Here is a 26,024-nt window from a genome sequence, read left to right on the forward strand (position 1 = left end):
AAAACCTCGATTGTCCAGACATTGGTCAGAGAAAGACACGATCATTCGCAAAAAGGAATACAAAAACATGCCTGTTTCGCTATGCAAATAGAATGTAATTGGTTCAAATATTCATTAGTTCAGATAACCAAGGTTTTATTGTGGCTGAACGTTGATAATCTTCCGATTACTCCACTTTTATACAACTTCAAGCTTCCGATTCTATTGGTCTATCGGAATTTGGCACAATTACAAACTCCCCCTGACAGAAATTACGTCGTGATAACAGATTCGTTCAGAAGTGATTAACCTATTGTGAACGAAGTCGTACTAATCGGACATCCTTTCAAGAAAATGTAAAGGCCGTGCTGAATCTCGTAGATGACTCGTTTAAACAATTCTACCTTTTGCGTTCTTTTAAAAAAAAATTCGGCTCTATGCAACCAGCATGTAAAACCAGATCTCGTCATCGAACGAGAAACTTGCAGCAAGAACAGAACAGAATTCAAAAGTTATTGGCTTCCGAGTACTCTGATTTCTCCGACGTCGTCCTCGTGGAATCTCCGTTTGCCGAAACCACCAGAAACGGTCATGGAATTCGACAAGTTTCACTTGGTCTCACGCCATCCAAGTTAATCGTGGCTGCTGACGTGTTCAAAGGAAACTCGCGGTTTTTCTGTCCGCGCACCCTCGATCCTACCATCGAGAGCTTCGAACTGATTTCTCTATATCCTCTACGATGCGTTAGTCTGAGCGTGTTCAACAGGAGACATCGCAAAACCCTGAAGGCAAGGTAGAAATTTACTGAAAAATAAAAAGTCATGAAATAGAGATGCTCGATACAAATGAACTGCTTTCACAACTTTCTCTACTTTTCCTAACGAGATGATACTTATTAAATAGCGCTTTGACCGCTACTAATATCATTAGATTCATCGATGGAAGAGTAAGCTATTACGAACTCGGCGGTATACAAGGAAGAAACATTTTCTGGAAGAAATGGTGCGAGCAAGTCGAAAGTTTGCTGGCAAACAAGACAAACGGAAGCTCGTTATCGGAAACGACCGCTGCAAGTTCAGCGAGCAGCTCGACTTTATACATCCTTTCTTCGGAGATCGAGCTTCGCAATGATCTCAGAAAAGATGGAAGAAGAGCAGTGTGCAGGTGATTCTTTCGTTACTTGATGTTTATCCATTTGTAAGAAATCTTCATTGTAATACATTCTATAATTGGATACAGAATATGGACTCACTATGGAGGCGCCGGTGATTATACACCTGCAACCTGGCGTCATAAGGACTTATACCTCGGACCATCCTACAGCGAGCTGGTAGACGGTCAGTACACACCTGTTCCTATAAGATTCGCCGGCGCCAGTTTGGAAGACATTAAGGCCGAATTAAAAGATTTTTCTCCGAGCAAGATCGAGAAAGGGTCTCGTAGCTGGCCTACGTGTCGTTGCTTCGCAGAGAGACGCAAGAACGATGGTCTTTGCGACGTACTGTTTGTCAGAGATCACAATCGCAAATATTACAATAAGACCAAATTCTACGCGACCTGTCAGACTTGTCCTCGTAATTTGCAAGCCAAGATCTTCGAAGACAAAGTCAGGGAGAAACGGAACGTTTGGTACAACGAAGCGTTCGCGAAAGAAGAAGAGTCGAGGAGTCAGAAGAAATGTCTCGCGCGAAGGATATCTCGATTTGGTTTTGGAGTTCCAGAGAAGTGTCATTCAGGGTTGGTTCTGGGTCCAATCCAAACGGATCCCGAATGCTTCCCTTTGCAATTCACCGTGCAAAATATTTACGTCCTCATGGAGAATGCTGTGAAGGTGTGGGAGGGCAAAGAAAGAGGTGAAAGAGGCGAGTCCTTGAAACATTGCAAACATTTTAGGAGATACGGTCTCTGTACTGCACCCCATTTTCTTTACGCCCTTGGTCCCTGGTCGGTACAACCTGGAGAACGTACTACTCTTCAAGGTCGACGATCTTTCAGTCTGGTCACTATTCGTCGACAGCCCGTCGAGTCGGAACTGAAACTTCCTGTATCTCGTCGACAATTGGCAGCTAGTATTTCATATACCGAACTTCAGTCTGGTAGATTTGGGTCGATCGGCACTACTGCGAAGGGACGAGTTGTGTTATTTTGGACACCAGAATACTGGTACCGACCCAGACCTGCTTCCGCCGCTTACAGGTAGTAACTAAAGAAAATATTGAATTAGAAAATCCATCTTATCAACACGCTTACCGCGAGGTCTATATCAGATGCCTCTGCGCTCACGCGGTTCGTATTATTTTAAATTAAAATGGATAATAAGATACATAATGAATTTTGTACTATTATTAGAGACCACGAATTTTTATGCATTTATGCAAAAATACGTAAAATGTGCAAAGTAGAGTACTCGTCGTGGTATTTGATAGGCGAAACAAATTTTGTGCTTAAGTTCCACTTCCTTGGTCATATCTATAAAGATATAAATTTTCATAAATATCCACAGTCATGTGTATTTTATGTATTCATCATACGACAATTAGCGACGTCACGGGACGAAAAGCCTTTTATCGGTCACCGGTGATCGTCATCGCGTTGAACGTGTTAATTGTATTGCGACAGGGAGCTGAGACTGCACTTGAACCATCTGAGAAATTTTCGCCAGGAGAAGGAACGGCCGACCAGGAGGAAGTTGTTTAGGAGAAGAAAAAAGTGTCAGTGCGAAGATGATTCTACCATTGCTCCTGAGGAAAAACCCAGTTTCCTAGAACGAATCTTCTCTGGAAATGGATCGAAGAGAAGGCAGAAATTCGAAAACCAGGAAAATAATACTACTGTTCAATTAAGAAGATTATTGAGAATGGACTTCAGAATAACAATTTGGGATATAAACAGCGACATTTTGGCGACCCAGCTAACGCTCATAGATCGCGACCTCTTCGTTCGAATTCCCGCCGAGGAGATCGAGATCTTGGTCTTTCAAAGGAGCTCCAGGAACGCGCCTAATTTAGCAGCGTGGATAGCATTCAGTCATCGCGTTTCTTGTCTAATTGGCAGTGAAATTTTGGGCGTGAGAAAATTACCCATGAGAAGTAGAATTGTCGCGAGACTCGTGAACGCTGCCAAAAAGTGCCTCGCTATGGGGAATTTTCACTCGTGCAGATCGATTTTGGCGGGATTGCAGTCGCCTCCGATTTTCAGATTGCGAACTACATGGGATTACTTACGTATTCATCATGCGAATAGGTACATACACGCCAACATCGTGTACCTAAATAATTATCTTACTTTGTTACAAACACTTCTGTCTGTTCAATTAAATGTTTTGATGATTTAGATACGAAGTTATGGAAAGACTTTGCAAGATTTACAAGAACCCGTGTGCTTTATCATACCGACGATCTTGGGCTAAAGTTGAAAAGAATCGACCTTGCATGCCGCACGTGGGTGACCTTTTGCTGAGACTTCTGCAATTAAATAATGCGAAATGCCATCAACAAGACAATAGTATTATCCATACGAATGATAGAATAAACCCCTCAAAGGATTTAGCTGCAACGTCTAACAGAGATAAGGATGTATCATTGGAAAGTAATCGGGACCTGAAACAAAAGCAAGGCTGTAGCAAGAATTTCCTCAATTCCGTTTTAAACAGGATAAAATATAAAAGGAATCAAAATACGATTTACGAGGAAAAGACAGATTTAACGTGGACGACGAGGCAACAGGATTTAGCGTGGAAATATTTCTATCGTTGGTACAACGCTGTTTTAAAGAGTAAAATTCGTATCACAGAGCAGAAGAGATTAAGGGATATGGATCCAAGGATGAAACGCGTGATCGAAGTTGCGACTTGGTTGTCGGATTGTCAGAAACGAGCTCAAGGATACGAATATCCGGTGCATTCGTTCACGAAGGAATTTTTATTGAAGAATCGATATAGGGAGGATCGGGAAAACTTCTTTATTAGTTTAAAATTGGAACCGGCAATGATAACTTGAACAAAAAAGATTAAAACGTCTAGCAGTTTATTGTCAATAATAAAAAGGGAAGACGAATAAGAAAAGGAGTTTTTCAGTGAATTAATATCACTCGAGTACTCATTTAATCTGAGTCGAGGTAGAATTGTAAATACGTTAAAAAAAAAAAAAGGTTACATAAAATTTTTATAGACGGTAGTAATTGTTAAGTCTTCCATATGAGTGGTCGAAGATTTCAGTGCAATTTAAGTACTCCTCGGACAATTCATCGGCATGATTAATCTCGTCATCATCAATCAGGGGTATGGTGTATGCTATAATACAAAGATAGATTAAATAAAAAGTATAAGAGAAAGAAGAAGAACGAGAAAGTAAAGCAAAACGTAAAAGAATTGTAGGAATTAACTAAATTTATATATATAGATATAGAGAGAGAGAAAGAGAGAGAGAGAGAAAGAGAGAGAGAGAGAGAGAGAGAGAGAGAGAGAAAGAGAGAGAGAAATATATACATTTTATATACATAGCTTACTGATACAATATATCTACATGTGCTTTGTACTTACATATTTATATTATACTATCGTTTTAATAAAAATTTCAAATCCACTTATACATACATATAGTCGAACCAATTATTCAAATGTTTCTCTAACAATTGTCATAAGTTTGAAAAATTGAACAATTGCAACAATATAAACAATATTTCTGAATTATGTTCTTTTTATTCTGAATATAATCATATATATGTATATTGTATCCTGAATATAATGTACACAAAATTGTTGCTATATATGTGCACATATCGTTTCTTTAATAATAAGTTTAATAATAAATTTCTATTTATCAGTCGTAAACATAAAAAAAAAGTATTTATAATGGCCGGAAGAGTAAATCTCTGAATGGAAACACACTCACATCAAATTCTTTTGACTAGATAACAACGCAACTATCGTATATATAATCGCAAAATATGTATATTAAAATTGATTTAACAACGAACAAAAAAAAACGAATTAAATGAACGAATAACGTGGAATCCAGTGGGAACAATGTTCTTTTAACATCTAAATCACGACAATCGACAGAACGCTAGTTAGTCCTTTTACACGATAAACGTTTCGAAGGATAATTCCTCGAATACTTTCTTATTCATATACTTTTTGTTTTGACAGTACATATTTAGAATATACGTTTTGCTTATGTTCGCAATCGAAATTCAAACTCTCTGTATCGCCTTACGTATCGCCAGTCGCATAAACAAATCTTTCTTTCTATATACAATAATTATTCGTTTTTTAAATTCATCCAATTCCACAAAAAAAACTACGTTCCCGTTGAACTACGAAAACGGAATATACATTCAGAGTGCGTAATGGTTCTCTTAAGATTTAGATCTAGCGTAAAATGAGTTTAGAAATGCACCGCATTTAAATGCACAAGACAAAAACGATGATTATAAGAAGTACGAGATCTTACAAGACGAGATTTGAGGTATATAATAGATATAGTAAATCTCAGAGGGTATCAAAAACAATTACGTAGGGCGTAGGACACCGATAGGGTTTCTCTTTGTCTTTCTTTCTTTCTTAATCGTACACAATCTTAATAATTTAAGAAAACAGGGGATACATCTTTTTAGAATTATCGTTTGATAGTCTTTCTAATACTATTAGTTACAAGGCCCGTCATCAAAAATCGTAACATCTCCCTTTTGCAAGGAAAGAACAAGCGAAATGTCGAATCAGTTGTGAAACACAATAGACGGGCGTTACGTAGGGCTTGGCGAGTACCAAATTCCCAGAAAAACTCCATTTTTCTTCACTTTCTTCTTTTTTTCTTTTCTTTTTTTTTTCTATTTTTGATTTCGTTAATCGAAAAAAGTACCTATAGAATATACATCTGTGTGGTTTCTCTAGCTAGAAGAATTAAGATCACATGCCGCCAGGTTTCGGAAGATTTGTATCGTAAGCTCTGATTACGTCCGTCTGTGTCACCGAGCCTCCTTCCTCTTGAGAGAATGCAAATCCATCTGCATCACGCAGCATGTGCAACAACAAAGATCGTAGCCTATTAATCTCTGTTATTACAATATTAAATTAATTAACACACATGCACTATCTACAGGAAAATGTTAGACTTATTTATAATCGATGTTAGTTTACAGTCTTGCAGGATAAGTTCTATCGTCTTTTTACGATTTTAGAAAGATTCTTAAACTACAAGTTAAGACATCGTTACGTAAGACAACGAGAGTACTCGAGACAAGTACGAGTTACTCTAACAATTAAAGGTTAGTGAAAGTACAAGTTTTGTCAGAATAATGTTGTTAGTGCAGCTTGTAGCTTAATAATAACACAGAGCATATACATTGTTAAAACGTATCTAGGTGCAAATATTGTGGAAGATTGCTTATTTCGAAAAAAATTTTTTTATATTAAATAGGCAAAAGTCGTGAATAACAAAGCGTGTGCTCTTAAGTAAATATATTTGTTAGTAACGAGTAAAGAAAATACTACAAACGGCGAGTTTAGAAGACAAAGAATTTGTACAAAAGGACCATCGTTCTGACTGTCCTTGTTTTTCTTTTATTTCTCCTTTTCTTGATTGCAGGTCGTCGTTAGATAAAACAACTTACGTGATAGTTCCACATCGGTATTAACTCTGGAGGCGGCGTTTGATCGCCTGGTGAAAACACTTTTTACGTTTTTCAATAGCCGTGCCGTCTCCGTCAATCTGGAAAGCCGTGCATTCAAAATTGTTTTAGAAACACTCGTTTATCTATTGGTCGTCCTCATCCTTACACTTCAAATTCTTTCCCCACAATAATGATATGTCTCGCGTGTAGCCTTCTCTTCACCGGCTACCTAATAGTTACTTATCTAAACTGATTCATGCGGTGCTAGAAATACTATCAGATCTTTCTGTTCATAATTCTTCTAATCGATGCTCTATTATTTTTAAGAATTCTATTTAAATATTCCTTGATGCTTTTTATTACAACTTGGATACAAATCGTATCCTTTGTAATATTATATTAATAAAAATTAATTTTAATATATTAATGGAAAAGTTCATACTAATTAATACACATATTAACACATATATACCCTTAGGAATTTGAAAATTCGAATAAACACTGTGAATGAAACTAATTGAAATAGTAATAAAATAAAAAAGCATTTACTAAGATCGTGATTTGTATCTATATATTCTACTAATTTCCATCCAACTAATTTCCAATATGATCTATTTCAATTTCTATCCTTACATGTTTCGATACAGAAAGAATGTTAAAGTTGTATTAAAAGGTGATTGTGATACACGTGCTAATATTATTCATACCGCGGTGCCCTTGCAAGTGAACCGTTGAACGATCATGCAGTTTGGTTAATCAGCAGTGCTTTCGCCTGAAAGTGTAGAATTACAGGAACACTACGAGTTACATACATACTACTGGGGGTACTTACACCTCGCGAGCTCGGCGATGGCATGCACAGGCCTTCACGGGATACCGCGAATAAAACATACCAGAAAACCGCATTAACAAACAGAGTACTTGCTTCATACCGATGGGTTTTTTCAAATGATTTGCCAAACTAGATTACTACCAGAATTAGTTTACTTTCGAAACAACCACTTGCCCGTATTACTTACAATATCTTTTATTGCATATTATTTTAATGCAACTTTATTCTTGCGAACCCAACTAGTATCCAAGTGCTAAACGATTGAAAATAAAATAAAAAGAAATAAATAACTAAAGTTTCTCTACGTTCGTATGCTACGATACTTCGAAAAAGCTTTGGTCTTCGATGCTACTATATACGCGTACGAAGTATAATCACCAATCTATACTGTAAATCGCTCGAAATAAATTCGAAAAATTGTAATATTAATACAGAATAAAGTATGAAATTAAATACAGATGAAGATGACAATTAACCATACGAGCAAACAGAGATACAATTAATGAAATGCTTTAGCTTTCTTTTTGCTTCTATACCATATTGCATAAGTATACAGAATGATTCTATTTCTACTAGGTAGAAAGTAAAGAAAACATTATCAATCTTATTTATATGCAGATATGTAATAGACTTTATACTACATTTGTATTAAAGAACAAATTCATAGTAAGTAGTCTCTAGTACGTATAATGTTTAATACAATAAAAAAAAGGTAAACACGTACAGTATTAGACGGTAGACGATACTAGGTAGGAATAGGTAAGGTGTATAAAAAATATGAGGATGCTTACTGATCTTACAGTGGACGGGAATTTGTAGAAAATCTTTAGGAACATGGAATACGGAATGGTGCACTTGAAACATGCCCTGTATGATGAATGAACCACAGATCACGCGCTGCGCGTGCAATCGGGAAGACTTTGATCTTATTTCGCCTTCGTGGCGACCAAATCGAGGTCCAACATCGAATTAACCATCGCCTCCTCGAATATGACTTCGATCTCCTGTTGCAATTTTCATTTTTCTACTCAATTGAGACAATTGAATGTTAAAAATATAATTGTTATAAAGAAATCCTAATATAGTAAAACATCGGAAAGTTGTTCGGCCCTTGGAAAAAAAAGTACTATTATGAAAACAAATTGTAAACACCATTTGTAACAAGATTAATACTGTATACCGCTATATGCATGCATCTCTAAGTGATTTGTTAGTTCTGAAAGTTATATAGGAATTGTAATCGTATAAAAATGAATGTTATTCTAGTGTGAACGTGGTTTGTTAAAATGTTACATTCAATAAGCCATGCATATTGAACATTAATAAGTAATTTTGTTTCTGTTACTCTACCAATTTTTCATGCAAGGTATATATACTGCTATGTATCTAAATGTATGTGAATTTTTAACCCCATACGAAAAAATATTATTGATAAGTTACCAAAATGAATTACTAAAAGCATATGCCTTTGTTTCGTGACGTTTTTTCAATTCTGAGTCGCTATAATAATTCTGAATTTCTATAATGTACATTAAAAAGATATAAAAATAACTTACGAGCTTCTGTAGTCATGACTGTTGAATATATCCCCGGGGTCTGATTTTCGAATCTCATTTTCTCTAGCTGCCGCAGTTACGGACTTCCAAATTGTATTCTTTACTCTGTAACAGGACATACTTCAAATACGTGTAATTAACATATTGTGATAATTATTGGATATATACTTACGCCTTAACTGTTACATCCACAAGTAGCACTGCTGCTGGTATAAGTACCAAACCCAGCCAGAATACAGGTGAAGAAAACAGCATTCTATCGTTGCCCAACATCACTGCACCCACGTTTAAAACAGGCCAAAAATTACTGTAATTGAATTAATAAATGACTTCACCATTTTCTGATGTAAATAAAATACAGATATATTGCGTAACTTACCTATATATAAGAATAAACAAAAACCAGAGCATAATAGATCCCCATGTTGCCAAATGAGTGACCCACGTCCAAGAATTTATTATTAACCCTGCTTTTCCACATACTGTTACAACTACATACTATAAAAAAATAAAATATATTCTTTTTATAAAGAACTGATTTCATTTTGATAGCACAATAAAACAATTATTAAATTGAAACATACAGTGTATACAAAATTTCCTAAAACAATGTATCCACCATCTCGGCCGTTTGCCCATATCACACCTTCTTTTAGAGCCAACAGTGATAACCAATAAAGAAGAGATGAATGTATTAAAGCATTTGCAATCCACATCCAAAATACCTATGTAAGCAATGTCGAAATTGTACAAAATTGTTAACATAATGTCAAATATGACTAATACTATACAAAGAATACAATACCTTAAAATTAAACGACGATTCTCCAGTATTTTTTGTAGCATATAATCCTGGATGAGATAAATGAGTTTCCGCGGAACATACTTTATCAAACAGACCCATAGCTAGTGGAGGAGCTGCTGTAAATACCTAATGTAAATAGTGTACCTTGTATATTGTAACATGTAATATACAATAATTATATATTCTAGTAATTTTATGATAGCACAATATGAGCCTATAACTTACAACATTGTAAAGACCAATTGACCATCGCTCAAAAAGGATTTGTCCGGACCAGCCGGAGTATATGGCAAACCACAGTTCGATAACATACAAACAAATATTTTTGTAGAATGAGTACAATATTAATTTACACATTCTACTGTAATTCCATGAACCATGAACAAATAACAAACGTTTTAAAAAACGAAATTGCGCAATAGAATAATCAGAAGCACAAGCTGCTTGAAGACCTTCAACTCCGGAAATTCCTAGAAATGATAAAAATTAGTAATATACATCTTTCCTGTTTGTCACGAAGTCAACGAATAGGTAACTTACCAACGCCGATATGTGCTTTCTGGATCATAGCTACATCATTTGCGCCATCTCCAATAGCAAGTGTTACAACCTTTTTGTTACTTGTTATCAAATCAACTACCTGAAAAACTTTATTACGTTATTATTGTTGTTAAGAAATATCAAATAAAAATAAAATAAGTTCACAACATGATCACCTCGGCTTTCTGCATTGGCGAAACTCTGCAACAAATAACAACTTTGCAAGATGAACATAAATCTAGAAAATCCATTCTAATATCACAGGATAATGCAAAATCTAAGGTATTTCCATCTATAATAAGAGCTACATCATTTTGACACTTTAGATCGATTCCAAAATCAAGACACCGCTGTATTATAACTTCCCTTGTTTTCTGTAATTAGATATTGATTTTAAAACTCTTTTCTAAGAAAATTAGAAAATATAGTGCTCTCAATCTTTTCTTACATCTAAAGATGATTCATTAATTATATATAATGGCATCCCATGTGTAATCAATTTACAAGAATAGCCAATATTTATGGCAGTTTCTTGTTTATCTCCAGTTAATACCCATACATTAATATCAGCTTGTAAAAGAGCTTGTATTGTTTCTGGTACCTACGACATTATGAATTCCCATCATTCATTTCTGGAAACATATATCGGAAAACAAACTACACACATACCTGATCTTGTAATTGATCTTCAATAGCAGTTGCCCCTAATAATCTTAATTTTGTTTCAATAAGGTTCGCAGCATTTTCGATCATACTTTCACGATTTCCTAAACTAATTGTCGCATTGTGATAAGTTTCACGCCACCACTATTAAAAAACGGTTGATGTCACAATTTTATTCAAAATGAACAAGATGTAATTGAATTAACAATAAATGGTACTCACCTGGTAGAAATTATCAGGTATATCTGCAACGGCAAAACAAAGCGTTCTTAGACCTTCGGATGCAAATGCCTCCAAATGTTCCAAAGTTACGTCTCGGAAATCGTCCAAACTACTCTGTTCAAGGTCATTATTATCTAAGGGAGCTGGACATAATCTTTCGTAAATAACGGAATCAGCTCCTTTACAAAAAAGTTTGATTTTCCCGTCTGGTGTTTTGACAATTACGGACATCCTTTTTCTAGCAGAAGTAAATTCTATTACATTTAATATTTCATAACGAAGTCTTTCACCCAGAGCTATTATTTCCACATAAGCGGGCGTTCTAGTATCGAATACGTAATTAAATTTACGAGCTCCATCTACTAACGCTCTTTCATCTATTTAGATAATCGTGTATAAAATTAAACTATGAATAGCGTTTAAGGATATAGATACATTAATATAACTACATTACCTGGAGATGCAGCATGATAAATTACAGTTTCATCAATTTTTTCAGGAATAACAGTATGACACACTGAGAGCATAATCATAAATTCATGTACCACTTTTTCATGGTTTGCAGCCTTTTTATCAACAGGACGAGAAGAATCTTGTACTGATCTTCCTTCAACAATATCTCTAATTAGCTCACTATTAATACTAGTAGCGACTTCATTGCCATTTATATTTGGATTTGGCAAACTGTAAACAAATTTTTTTTACTTAAAAACAAGTAAATAAGATAAAAGATAATAAATGAAATTACTTAAAACGCTTACTCATATAATTTGCCACCAACTGAACATCGTTTAAATTCCATTACATTTTTCGTAAGAGTTCCAGTTTTATCAGTAAAGACATAATTAACTATACCAAGTTCTTCATTAAGATTGCTTGTACGTGCCATTGCTGGTGTATCTGTTTCTGCATGGTACATTTCGATATCCATATTAATGAATGTGGCTTGAATAAATCTCACTACTTCCAACGTGACTTGCAACGAAATGGGTATTAAATTGTTAAATAAAATCATAAATGTTAAGAGATTAAAAGCAAAATTTTTAGTCATTTCCTCTGAAATAAATAAACAATTATTTAGTTTTGTGATCAGCTTTGAGAAAGTTGAGAAAATAAGCCAATTTCTCACCTTGTAAACCTAAATACCACAATCCATAACTATTAGCTCTGGTCCAAAGAACATTAAATATTGCAGATAATAGACACAACAAAAGAAGTATAAAGAATAACATGAGTATTTGTGTATTGGTCAGTCGATCCAAGGTAGACCTTTTTAAGGGTGCAGTTGTAGTATTGTTTTGCATAAGTTTTGTATCATGGCCTGTGTAAATTACTACACCAAACACCCACCGTGTGTTTCTTAGCATTGCACCACGAGGCAATACTTGATCAGGTCCCAAAGCTACAGGTCTAAAAAGTGAAATATACATTTCTTACATACAACTTCATAACATCTCTCAAATTTTTGTAAGAAACAACCATACTGTTTATTTGTTTCTCGCAATACTCCATTAAACTCATACAATTGTCTGTTTGGTGGTTCACATTGAATATTTGCACGAAAATTCATTAATTCAACAGTATCTAAGAGACTGGCAGTGTCAGGATGGGCCTGTCGTATCTTCAAATTTGTTTCTCCATCCAAATTGGCAGTCTCTATGAAAGACATACCCTGTGGCTCCGATGATGATAATAAAATCAAATCAGCAGGGAAGAACTTGTTGTTGTGAACCTATGCATATTAAAGAAAGCGATTCTAGCAGGAATATGTTAATTATAAATCATTACCACATCCAGCTTGAGAAAAATAGGATGCAACCTTAACCACATCACCAACGGCAATATTTCTCCATTGTATCCATTGCCAGTGGCCATCCCTCAAAACCTCCACTTCACGCATATTTATTTCATCATCTGCTCTGTGCCTTTTCTGTAAGTAACGATATTATAATATTTTATATTGGATAATAAAAATTAATTTATGATTAAGGATACTTACAATATCTTCGACTATTTCCTTTAATGCAGATACACTAAGAATAAAAATTAATGGAACCAAAGTTGTGTATCGACCTGTAGGTGAAACATCCGGTATTTGCTAAAATTAAAAACAAGATAATGTGTAATAAAAAGTACCATATAAACGTTTGTTTACGTACGTAAGATTTGTTTAATGATTACCTGCATGAGGGCGATGAATAGGAAGAAGCAATTACTATATCGACGAAATTGTTCGAAAAGAAACATAGGTATAAACGAAAGGAGTGAGTACTTCGCGGTACTAATGCGATTGTTGTTGTATTTCGCTGGTTGCTGGGGAGCATTTATGAAAACCACCCTTTCTTCACTGCTATCATGTTGATACGAAGACCGTTGATCGTCACCTTGGGATGCACCATTTTCCGTCCTTATGGGACCAACTACGATAAAATATATATCATTTTATATTACTATGTTTTCTCCCATCGAAACATTTGCTTCAAAACTATAATAAACTAAATAAGTTACGATCGTTACATATGAAAGAATTAATCAGTAATACGATATTACTTAATAATACATATTATGCTATTTATTAATTCGTTTTTTTCGTTTTATAACATAACTTTGGAGGTATTTCTTATCTAACTATAATGATCGCGTGTTTGATTGCAATCAACTACCTATATTTTTTCTGAATATGTTGACTTACGATTTTGAGCATACAAATAAAGATGAAACCGGGATCTGAGTTCGTTGAACCATTGTATTACTTTCGTACGAGCTATTTCCATGTTACTGGTTGTTAAATGAAATGTCTTTCACATCACTTCACTTTGCCACACCGATCCATATTTATCGCGCGACAAGACAACACTATTACAAACACAATCTAATGTCTTTGATGCTGTATTAATGATATAATATCAAACGATTTAAAATCAGTAACGTTTCACATCTCCTTTCGTTCAATTATATCGAAAAATAAATAATAATACACGAATTCAGACGTGTCTAGATACGAGAGCGAACTTAGCGATTTCACTATGTTATTTAAGAAGAAAATGACGTAGTTCGGGACTCTATTATCATCTTGGAGGTTATAGCTGCATATCTAAAAAGGAATTCCGTAAGAAACTCTTTTATCGCGGTCAATAAGAAGCTACATTGCCTAAGAAGAATTCATTTCAATGTCACTAACATTTTAATGATCATTAAATCTCCAAATTAACTCGTGTATGTTGATAATTTTTAAAAAATTCTATACGTATAACTATATGTACTTATATTGTCTATATATACTATAAAATTGTGAAACAAAATGTTAATGATTTGTAAAATTATAGTTCGTAAAAAAATAATACAAAATCATCGTATTACTAACAAATATTTACTATATACTTATCGCAGAGCTGAATTTTAAACGACTTTGCATATAAAATATATACATTTTTCGAATCTATTTTATAATTTAAATAAAATTTGTCAAAATCTCATTTCAAGGACAGCCTTTTATACCAATACTGTGAACGTCTTGATATGACTATTATCACTTATGTATATACATTGTGAATACCGAATATACACATATTAGTCGTATCTGCTGCATCTAGATCGTATTACGCAAAACAAAAACTGTATAGTATCACACAAACTCGATACGTGGGTGTTAAATGATTATTCTTTGATAGTGTACATACATTATTCCACGACACGCGTGCACGCAAAATATTTGAGCTCGTACATCCCATAGTTTCTCAACACCCATCATGTAATAATTACTTCCGGCGAAATATTATCCATTCGTACGTCATCACTACCAAAACAGTTGTGTAACAAGTAGTTGAATGTGATTAAAGTTGCAAATGAAAAAAGACAGCTTATTGCGAGGCTACTAAATTGAATACAATCGATGACAATGGAGGAATAAGAAACATCAATAGGCACTGAATTTAAAGAATACAAATTAAACGTGTTCTCTGTGATTATCTTATTCGTTACTGATTAGAAAATAACGATCAAAACTGATATACGATTTTGACATTTTATTCAGCCGACTTGGAACTTGCTTAATCCATGAAAGAAAACAATATAGATAGCCAACATTCTGCGAAGATCTACGCACGTCTTCCTATAATAAAACTTCCTATGAAATGGAACGTACACCTGTCGAACACCTTTCTGCTCGAAATAACGATCGGTTAAACAAACTACATATCTGCGTCATCGTGGCGGAAGAAGCTTCGCGCCTGTCGCCACACCCCTACCGATACAACGGAAATACGAATGTACGTGCAATGCGATCCTACGAATTAATCCACATTTAACTGTTCTCTAAAACCCGCAGTACTTCTTGCAAAAATTCTCGAGTCGCGAGTTCGCGTAACCATGTCACGCCTGCAAATTTGCTCGGGAGACACTGATTCTAGTTCGTAGGTGGCACTGGTCATCAGCGACTTCTTTACCAAGGTATGTATATCCGGCCCATTAGATTGCCAATAGTTAGGTAATTTATACGTGCAATTTATGTTACTAGTACGACTTCATTTACGATCATCAACATTTAATTGTATTCTTATTCATACTAAAATTAAAAAATAAATAACGATGGATAAAAAATACTACTAGAACTAAAGGAGACAAATAGGATGATTTTCAATATGAAAATAATATAACAGATGAATACGTTGATACTTTGAACGTATAAGATCGAAAATGTTGGCTTAAAACGTTGGATATTTAGATCGCTTAGAGATACAGGCTCTCAAGTGGTTTAGTACACTACTGACAAAGGGGTGTCCACAAAATGTGACAGCCCTGTACACGTGTTACCCTGAAAACGCATGCGCTTGCTACCGGCAACAAGTTGGCATCAGCACCGAGCTTCACTCCACCAGTATTTTCCATGAATACGTAGGCATGTACGTACGGTAAAGTTGCGTCAATATACAACGCTCCGAGACTATAGGCCAAGGACATTTCCGCTGGGGTGGACTGAAGGTAGCACCGCGCTACTGATGTTATACTTTATTGGACAATCCGTTCGCGCTATTTTAATGGAACAATATTACGATATAAAATACAAAGGGAACGGGAAACTCTTATTAGATTTTTCACTTTTTATAATATTTCAGAATGTATTTCGAATTAAACGATAGGAACGACAAGAATTATTCAGCGTGAATATTCTACAATATGTAGGATCTAAACACCGAATAAATTCTACTTTAAAAACTTAAAATTTAATTTCGCTACCAAATATTTACTGCCACTCAATACTAGAGATTTGAACTTGTGGCTAGAAATCCTATCAACATATATCCTTTTGGCATGTATCTTTACGACCACAGAGAACAATACGACTTTGTGGCTAGCTATCATATTACGAGCTTATTTATAGCGTATTTATATTCATAGTATTGTGAATAACTAGACTCTGGATATTTTTTGTAAAGTCATTTTTTTATCACGATTAAAAGAATAGAATCCGAATAGAGCTGTGTTTCATCTATTAAATGCCATAACGTCTGCTCTACTTTTGATATTTTGTATATTTCTTCGTCTTACATATATTCTGCAGATGTTTGTACTTTTAAATTTTCCATAAGTGCATAAATTAGATCCGCAGTCTACTAATAACAGAAAATCTTTCCAGTCGCCAATTGCAGGAAATAACAGCCTGTGGACATGTTTTACCTTCGGAACTTCTTTCGTGCACTCCAGCTTCCTGCAGTTCGATGTGTTCACGTGTCCTTCGGCTCTCAATCCCAGTCGTCAGGGAATCTATACGTAGGCCAATATTGTCGACGTTATCGATGTTGCCGAGATCGATGGGACTACCGATGATATATGGGCCGGATTGTTGCTGGGCACCATCGTTGGTTTGACCGCTCACGGATGAGGAACTGTTACGAACACCGCTGTTTTGTGGGGGTGTACCGTCCATATGAGGTATAGAAGAAAGATCCGGAGGTGTAAATGGACGTAACAAGCCAGGACTGGGAACCTGGGGGCTCCCCCTGGCAGTTGGTTGCATTGAACGCAGCGGGGCCTAAATCAGATCGAATTTATTAATGTAGCTAATGTTGGCTATCTTTGGTATTTAGCTTAAGAACAAAAGTGTGTTAGACATTTAGATGACTCGTTTATCGAAACAGTTATTAAGTCAGTAGGAGAATCGGGATTCGAATTTTTATGGTATGATTTTATGCTTTATCTAAATTTTGATTTTTATCTAACCGAGTATATTGTAGAATTTGTGAATCAACAAACGCCAACCATATTTTTAATATGATAAGTATCATCTATATATATATTAAATTATCCCAGATCAAATTATCATGATTCGTATCCCGATTCGATAATGCATTTTCTTGTCTTTGGTATGTAATAATAAGGCGGACAGATACTTAAAGCTACACAAACATATCTATTTTGAAAATAAAACGAGGCGTAGGTGAAGATTACGATCAAGCGGTAAAATACGATCGTCTTTCGACGAACATAATTTGCGATGATGTAATGCCGATGTTAAGAATATACAATGTAAAGACATACATATTGTAGAGATACATATTGTAATAATTCGTCTAAATAAGAATACATGTACGAACAACATAAAATAATTCAGAACATAACAAGAACTAAGTTTGATCATTGTTTGGAAGTACTTTGTGGATGTTGTAAAAATGGTAAGTCTGTGGATTCAACGATACCATTAAAAACAAAGACAAATATTGATGTTCTGGGTGTGCACGAGGCACAGTTCACGACACGAGCACTTTGCGACAATTTACGGTTATACGATGATAATTCATCGCGTTTGTATGGGTTACATACGTGGTTACAATGTGAATCTATTAGAGCTCGATGTAAAAACTCACTAGAAGAAACGAACATCACATCGGACGAAGACAGACAGGCAGTAGATATATTGCAAGAATACTTCTACTTAGTTATACAATGAAACCAGATAACACGAAGAGGAATGTTCGTAGAAGTTTGCGTCGAATTTATGCTTACACGAATCCTTACTGTTGGTCACGTATCGTTTTCAATGACACGATTATTCTCTAAATTAATTCATACACCCGATGTATTATTTATGAAGAGCTTTTTAGGAGAAGGTCCAGACATTAGCGTGCAGTTATGTACTCACGATTTTTAATCGAGTAGGCCAAGGCGGATTTCTGGCGGCTGTCCTTCGACCCGTTTTATGGTTTTCGGCCGTCGAAACTTTGATTATATTTTATCAGGCTCCTACTGACGTAAGCTTACAAAAATAATTTATTTTTCTTTATCTTTATTGGAACGAATATAACCAGAAATGGTATTGACAACTTATCGGTATTATTCGTTTCTTATCTACTTTAGCAAGGCACTTCGATGCCACACTACGAACGTACTAACGCGATATGCGCTTCTAGCAGCAAAGAAAAATTATAACATGGGATTCTTCGTCGTCCGTGTAACGAATCTCTATGTCAGAGTTTCAGTTTCGTCACGCTTGCTTGTTCAACGTCGGGATTCAAGATTCAGTAGTAAACGTGGTTCTCTGGCCAGACGAGTTGTACAACAGGTATCGCAATTCTCCTGCGACAGAGTAGAATATTCGAAACAGCTCTAAGAACAAATTCACGACGGAAATAGATCCAGCTTGTGCTCATACCGCAGGAAAAGGAATCAACGCGTCGAACGACACACGATCACTTAATATTTTCGTTCTTTCGTTTTTTCTTTGTTTCTTCTTTTTCTTTTTCTGTAACGAGGAAACGATTGATCTACACTGAAGCGTCCCTTTGCGTGTCGACGAAAAGAACACCTTGTCAATAACGCGATGTAACGAGCACTGTGTGAAAAATACGTTTGCACTCCGTAAAGTCTCTGCCACGCGAGGTCTCGATATTCTTCCCTGAATGACGATCAATCATATCCACGTGCAAACATCGGCATCAAGTGGATTAGGACGTGTGAAAATTTTTGGCCACGTTAATCAACCATCACACGAAACTACTGATTATCCGGAGCCATGTTTCGGAATTGTTCTCTATGCTCTTTGATACCAAACATTTACATCAAAAACTGGAGGTAAATAGCGACCAATCAATGAAGCGAAATACCGTAGTTTCGACCGAACGTGAAAGTTACAGCAAAACACTTAATCAAGGTTCCTCGTATTATTATAAGCACAAATCGGCAACGTGTAATAATGACACAGAATAACACAAGAAGTGCAACTACACGAGCAATTTACGAGGTCTATGTAATCAAGATCAACGCAATCATGCTGCAACGTATCATTTGGTGATATCGGGTGTAAAATGAAATCCACGAACAATCGATAGATATGGTCTGATGATATGGCGAAACCAGGCAAGAAAATCGAAAATTTTCGAAGGACGACCAAACACTCGTGGAAAATATTTTCTTGACGTGGTCGGTTCTCATAAAATTCTCGTTTCAGATAGAAATCTCACCGCCAAGAGGCACCATGGTATTTAGAAAATTTTACGCTGATAAGTTTCACGCAACGTGTCGACTTCGTACACTTTCGCTGCCTGCGGTCTAATATTTTACATGTAAAAATCGTTCGATATTTTATCACGTCGATCTTATGATTTTTTACAGTTGAAATCTCCTCAAGTTGATAACGAGCTCTTGAAAATGAATATAGTCCGATAACTCATTCCGACAACTTGCTCATTATCACGTTTAAGATCTGCGAAATTTTCTCTGTGTACGATAAAGCACTGAACGTAATATTCTGCACTAGCACAGATGTGTTACAGTATTCGAAAAAGATAAAACTACGTTTTGAAGTGTAATTCCACGACTCGATTAACCGGTGAACACCGCGCGCCAGATAACGGTAATTAATTCGTGATTAGTTTAATAAGCATGTTTTGGACAGGCAATGGCAAGAAACAGTCGAATGGTGTAACGCGCGCCCGACAACACCGTTCATTAACTCTTCCATCTCTCCCGTTATCCCTAAAAACAACACGCGTACACGTGTACTACTTCTTCGTCTCCCTTCTTGGACGCGGGTTTTCATGTCGACGGAAGGACGTATACTATTACCTGACAGACGCGTCGGCTCTCGTCTCTCCCTGATATAAACCGCCTGCGATCTTCTGCGCGTGCCACTTGCTCGCTTAGACTTAGTCACCATTCGATCGACAAATTAGGCCATAAAATCGTTCCATAAAATCATCGCCTATTCCAAGAGAGTTTTATCGTTTATCTTTAATTGAAATTATTTAATTATCAAAAGTTTATCGAATTGATTAATGATAACAAACGATTAAATCCAATGGATAGAATCAACGACATATATATTGTATTATTACGATGTTAGAAAGTAGCCTGATAGTACAAACAGGTTAAGGGAGTGGTTTCCATTACGTGAAGGATCGTGCGGAAGTGAATTAAGCGATCTACGTCAGACTACTATTCCTCGCACGCCTCTTTGTGTTTGAACTACTAGAAGTTGATCATTACCAGTAATTAGATAGAATGGCTGAAATTGATCTCATAATGTCGTAGAGATAGAGTTTAGTAGTATAGGAAAGTTAGAAGCAGTTTTTATATTAAAGCTTCCATAAGAAGAGGACTTAACCGTCGTGTCTGACTACCGTTGCTTATTCTACTTAAGGCGATCAAACTGAGTGGCACTTACATCAAACTATCCATCAATTTATACGTTGCGGATTGCTGAAATTACGTTCTATGAAATGCTGTAATACGGAGGGAATACTATGCCTTCGTACGTGGTAGAAAACAGCAAATATAAGAAACGAAGTTACAATGCCGAAATAAACAGGTTGGTAAATAAGAGACAATAGGGAACGAGATGTATCAAAAGTAATGAGATACGTATACACGTTGTTATTGCGTTATTACCATATGCTACTTATCGTGGCACGTTCGCGTTATTATTGATAAAATGCAAAATCCACGCGTACATTTGGTAAATACATCGACGTTCCACGAAGATTTTCATGGAATAAAACCAAGGTCTTTTCGCAAAACAAATTGTAGAATAAATTGTATAATAAACGGTACGATACCGATATTAAAAAAGGAGAGAAAGAATATACTAATAAGCTATGCGATGGCATTTATAATAGAAACAAATCGATATCTCGATTGAAATAAATTGATCGAAGAGTCGCCGAATAATTGAATTTTATCGATTTCACATAATTACATAGGCATATACTAGTGACCAGGCTCGAGTCATGGGTCATGAGACGTAAAAACATAGTCGATCCCTATCTAAGTCCCGTTATTACCAAGGACCGCCCTTTAGCGGAAGTGGGTTGCCAGGATTTGCAAAGGACGTTACACTTTCGAACTATTCACCGAAATGTTAATCCCCAAGAGTGCTTTTATACGCATCGATTTTCACTCGACTGTACACGTTTTCCACGGATAAGTGTTTCTCATCTTTCGTCCAGCGTGTTGCCGTATTATCGTTGGCTTTCTATCTACGCCAATGATGATGCAGCCAGGCATATTGAATTTCGCGGGAAATTCCATTTATAATCGTAAACGTTCTGTCTTCTCGTATATCGAACAAATACATCAAAGAAACCCATATCGATCCGAATGGTTATGAAAGGAGGAAAAAAACATGACAAATGACGAAACAATTTTTCTATTCGATGAAATCTATTTGAAATCAGATACAAACAAGATAAGATGGCGAGTTATAATGAAAAAGATCGCATGATCCGTGTAATTGGCTTATGGGTGCAACCGTGTTTTTCGTGACGGAAATAAAAGCGGATAAGTCGGGGGAATGCCATAACAAGGAGGAGCGGCCCTTCCCATCTCCCACTGATCATCTACTGTATGTGTATACCGAGAGATATATTGGCTCGTCTATTTACTCAGTCAGCTTTTATGTTTGCGATCGGTGACGGCGTTGATTCCGTCGATAGGACACACGTGACGCCACACCCTCAAAATGAGTTCCTATGTCCTTCCTCTATTACGGAATTGGGAAATGAATTAAGAAAGAAAGCAGACAAGCCGCACACAACGTAACCGACAACAGGAACGATATTTCTGATGAATTTATACGAAAGGATCGTGTACAGGTCACTTGCTTCGCGTGCAAATGGAACGATGGAAGCGGAACCCTACTCGTTTTTAATATTTTACGCCGCAATCGAAGGAAGAATCTCATCGAGCGCCACGACCAGATATCGTGCAACACAAGATCTAATGATATCACAAATAACGGAACTACAGTATAATGATGCTAGCACGGTCAGTCATTTGTCAGAAATCCATCGTTTATATCTTCGACTGTTGTTTCCACCGATGTTGTCTAATGAAAAATCATTATCAGCAGGAAGTTTATGCCTTCGCGTTACGTAAATTGTACATATATCTGTATAAGATGTACTAGAGAAAATTTTCTCAATGCTATATTTACAACAGAAATATGAAAACTAACAGCTTAATTGCAACATCAAAGATATGTATGTAAAGATATGTATGTATAATATATGTATATGATTATCAAGACACGATATTGCAGCATTTTCACTGCCAACGTTATGACCAACGAATATAATGTTAGGAACATTCCAACGCTGGTGAACTGCATTTTAATCACGCATGTAGGCAACTATCCAAATCACGTTTGTAATTGGCACTGACTGAACCTTCTAGTTGTCAGCGTGATCAAGTATCTACAAACTGCTTTGAAACAGGTTGTCTTTGGAAACATCTGTTCCGCACACGTGATAGAAACGACGCTTGTTCGATTACGAATACCGAGCTACCTGTTGATATAAATATAAATTCTAAATTTCATGTCGAAAATAAAACCGATATTACCGAATCGACTATGAAGATTAATTTCATATTCGTTAATGATTGTGTTCTCCTGGATACATTTGTAACGAATATTCCATAATAGCCAAGAATTTCATTATTCCAATTCGAAAGTCGTGAACTTCTTTTTGAACTAGTTGAAATAATGCGATCAATTGGCTAGACCAGATTTAAATACCATCCAACAGGAAATGACTACTCTATCGGGGGTGGAGATTTTTTGCCAAGAGGAATTTTGTCAGACTGACATGTGTTCGTGAAAAGCTATTCTTCTCAGAAATAACTTTGTGAAATCGGGACGAAAACGTAATGAAAATCTGGCTGACGTTCAGCAACATATGCGGTTCACGTGAGAGGAGATTTGTTCCGCGTTTTTCAGCTCAGTTAAACAAAGTGCACGCGTTTCGTTGGTCGATCGTCAAAATCGAACAGTTGCAACAATAATCGGTCTCGAACGATTTTAAAATACATTTTACTTGTAGAAATAAATGAAACTAACTATTAAATACCAAAAGTTGATCTGTTTAAGCGAGGTTCAACACCTAAAAACAGCTACGAAAATCAATTAGAAATGTATTTTAATAATCGAATGAATTCGAGTTCCATATAAAAATCAATGTAGGATTAGAGGATTTAAGTGAAATACATTTCGCAGTTTCTTACAATTACGAGGCTTTGCCCTAATCTTAGCCATGCTACAAGAATTCTCTTCTCAATCACGCCGCATCCTTGACAATGAAATTACTAGAATGGTGAAAATAACCATTTTGTAACTTTTTATACAAATTTAAAGTATTAATAAATATTATTTTGTTCCTTGTACTATGTTCTTTTATATATCTTCCAGTCTTTCAGGACTTTCACAGTTCTCTTATCAGAAGGCGGAATGAATTTCCCACTTTATGACCATAACCCTCAGGAATCATAGCGCTATTCTTCAAATATTTATTTCAAATAAATGATACTCGATAGCCGGATGACTTCCAAACGTAAGCCATCATCCGTCACTTCATCTCAAAAACATCCTTCTCAGTCAAGAGCAAAATAGCGTGGAGCAAATTGCCTTCGTGGTTTATTGCTAATATAAAATTCTAAAAATCGCTCTGCACTGGCTATTAATACTCTAACAAGGACAAATACTGATGATGTGGAATCTTTCAGTATTACGTATCACTGGTAATTTGACCGCTTATATCACTTATCTTACATACACCCACGCGGATTCAGAGGGATCCTCTATCAATGTCTCTTTGGGGACTCAAAAGTGCCAGCGCTACTGCTAGGCCATCAACAAATGATATCATCGAGTCTTCCGTTTAGTATTAACACGCTAACCGTGTTATCGATCATTCGGGGTGAAATTATTACAAGGCCACCAGTCGATATTGTTGAATGAAAGAAACGAAACGTATCGACTTTTCATACATTAGAACATATATACCGGCTATCGCGCGACAATTCGCATATCGTTGTGCATTGTTTGACGAGTGCCCCACAAGTGCACACTACTGCACACGTGTGAAATGCAAACAAGAGCGAATGCATAAAGACGTTGCATAGTTGAGTTAGGTCACCCAGATCGATGCATTATGCAACAAGTAGTCAAACTGAAGTGCAACGTTCAACCTACTCGCGCGAAAATTCCATAAATGTAATTTACATATACCTATAACAATCTAAACTTAATATCGTCGATCGCGTCGATGATGTAAAAGCATAAAGCATCGGTAAAATAGCTCTTGTTGTTCTTTCGGGCGAACAACAGTTTCGTCCTTGTGTAATCGTTGAATCTAATCAGAAACGATGGGTGTACGCGACATGAACAAATTCTAATTTGGATTAAATGCAATTACGCCTCCAGCTTGAGTCATTCGAGTTGCGTTTCATCCACAGCTGATTCTTCGCAAGTTTCCTATTCCGTAATACGATAGATATGTAATATTTGATATTACATGTTGTGTTAATAATAATATAAAATGTTGTATGCCTATTGTTTGTATGAAGAGAGTGATAGCTTGAAATCTTGATAGCTTGAAAGGATGTTTCTATGAGATTATTCAATGAAAAGTATAACTTTATTTGATTATATATGACTAATATCACATTATTATTGTATTTAAGAAATCCAATGAATTCCTAATTAGACGAGGCAAGTAATTTATTAGCATTTTCTGTAATACATATTTGCACTACCTAGTCAATGCTTAATAATTAAAAATCAAATTTTAAACGAGACATTTAACATGAATTAAAATGTGCATTAAAATGCAATATAACTAAAATAAAGTGATAATTTATATTCTAATATTACGTGTATCAATAATTCTCACAACATTTGTACATAAATATCGGGTATTATACGTTTGTATCGTACTCGCAGTAGATATGTTCTATATGAATATTAAGCGTTGATCGTACACAATATAACCTCTAATATTCTTTATACAACGTATTTGTGTCAATAAGAGAATGAAATGTCTAAGTGAATACTCACAGGTACTAAGCCGTGTGTCCGTATCTATAGTGCCGTACGCATGTTGCCAGCTTCTCAGCATTTCACACCGTTAAAAGATAAATCCAAGCAAACTCCAAGAAAATTACACAGCATACGCTAACACACGAAAAGTAACCACTAATGCACACCCGTTTCACACCCGGGTAAGGTGGTACAAAACAAAACGTAGAGTCCTACACTTAGCCTGAACGAAAACATACGATATCTGAAAATAATCAACCGATCGTCAGCGCCGATATAACGGATTCTGTGTTCTGGTTACTTTCAATCTTTGACTTTCTCTTTCTTTTTGAAACGTTTCAAGGATCTGCACGAATCAGTAGCTCGCACACGATATTTCAAAGAAATGCAAGCCGCGGGTGCGACACTATCGAGATCTACGTCGTCTGTCATAGGCGCTACCTAGATTCTAAAGACTAGATGTAAAACACGTAGAAGTAACGTACATGTGACGGAATCGGTTATTTATTA

General features: G+C 35.9%; 2 protein-coding genes across 19 annotated transcripts; one reads left to right on the forward strand and one right to left on the reverse strand.

Annotated features, from left to right (window-relative positions):
* The first annotated feature begins 61 nt into the window (after positions 1 to 61).
* Positions 62 to 4,666, forward strand: LOC100748552. Its single transcript, XM_012394514.3, has 5 exons — positions 62 to 772; positions 910 to 1,143; positions 1,219 to 2,175; positions 2,599 to 3,222; positions 3,314 to 4,666. The coding sequence occupies exons 1-5, from the start codon at positions 417 to 419 to the stop codon at positions 3,975 to 3,977; spliced, it is 2,835 nt and encodes a 944-aa protein (XP_012249937.1). The 5' UTR covers positions 62 to 416; the 3' UTR covers positions 3,978 to 4,666.
* On the reverse strand, positions 4,059 to 26,017 carry LOC100748672 (probable phospholipid-transporting ATPase IA). Of its 18 annotated transcripts, none has more exons than XM_024364744.2 (23): positions 17,905 to 17,922; positions 16,886 to 17,240; positions 13,391 to 13,629; positions 13,209 to 13,307; positions 13,029 to 13,139; positions 12,694 to 12,941; positions 12,339 to 12,619; positions 11,971 to 12,265; positions 11,664 to 11,893; positions 11,210 to 11,586; positions 10,994 to 11,131; positions 10,773 to 10,925; positions 10,501 to 10,698; positions 10,325 to 10,424; positions 10,010 to 10,254; positions 9,785 to 9,910; positions 9,564 to 9,704; positions 9,359 to 9,477; positions 9,152 to 9,286; positions 8,980 to 9,084; positions 6,592 to 6,689; positions 5,841 to 5,985; positions 4,059 to 4,270 (listed from the first exon to the last, which is right to left on the reverse strand). In XM_024364744.2, the coding sequence occupies exons 1-22, from the start codon at positions 17,905 to 17,907 to the stop codon at positions 5,888 to 5,890; spliced, it is 3,894 nt and encodes a 1,297-aa protein (XP_024220512.1). In that variant the 5' UTR covers positions 17,908 to 17,922; the 3' UTR covers positions 4,059 to 4,270; positions 5,841 to 5,887. The 18 variants fall into 18 exon arrangements, with proteins under 18 accessions (XP_024220512.1, XP_024220495.1, XP_024220523.1 ...); XM_024364727.2 differs by having other exon boundaries at positions 5,841 to 6,033; XM_033318728.1 differs by lacking the exons at positions 4,059 to 4,270; positions 16,886 to 17,240; positions 17,905 to 17,922 and adding exons at positions 13,902 to 14,065; positions 14,890 to 15,005; positions 15,354 to 15,582 and having other exon boundaries at positions 5,802 to 6,033.
* Positions 26,018 to 26,024: the final 7 nt, after the last annotated feature.

This window comes from Bombus impatiens, unplaced genomic scaffold (genome assembly GCF_000188095.3).
Source record: "Bombus impatiens unplaced genomic scaffold, BIMP_2.2 scf_0017, whole genome shotgun sequence".
NCBI classification, from domain to species: Eukaryota; Metazoa; Arthropoda; class Insecta; order Hymenoptera; family Apidae; genus Bombus; species Bombus impatiens.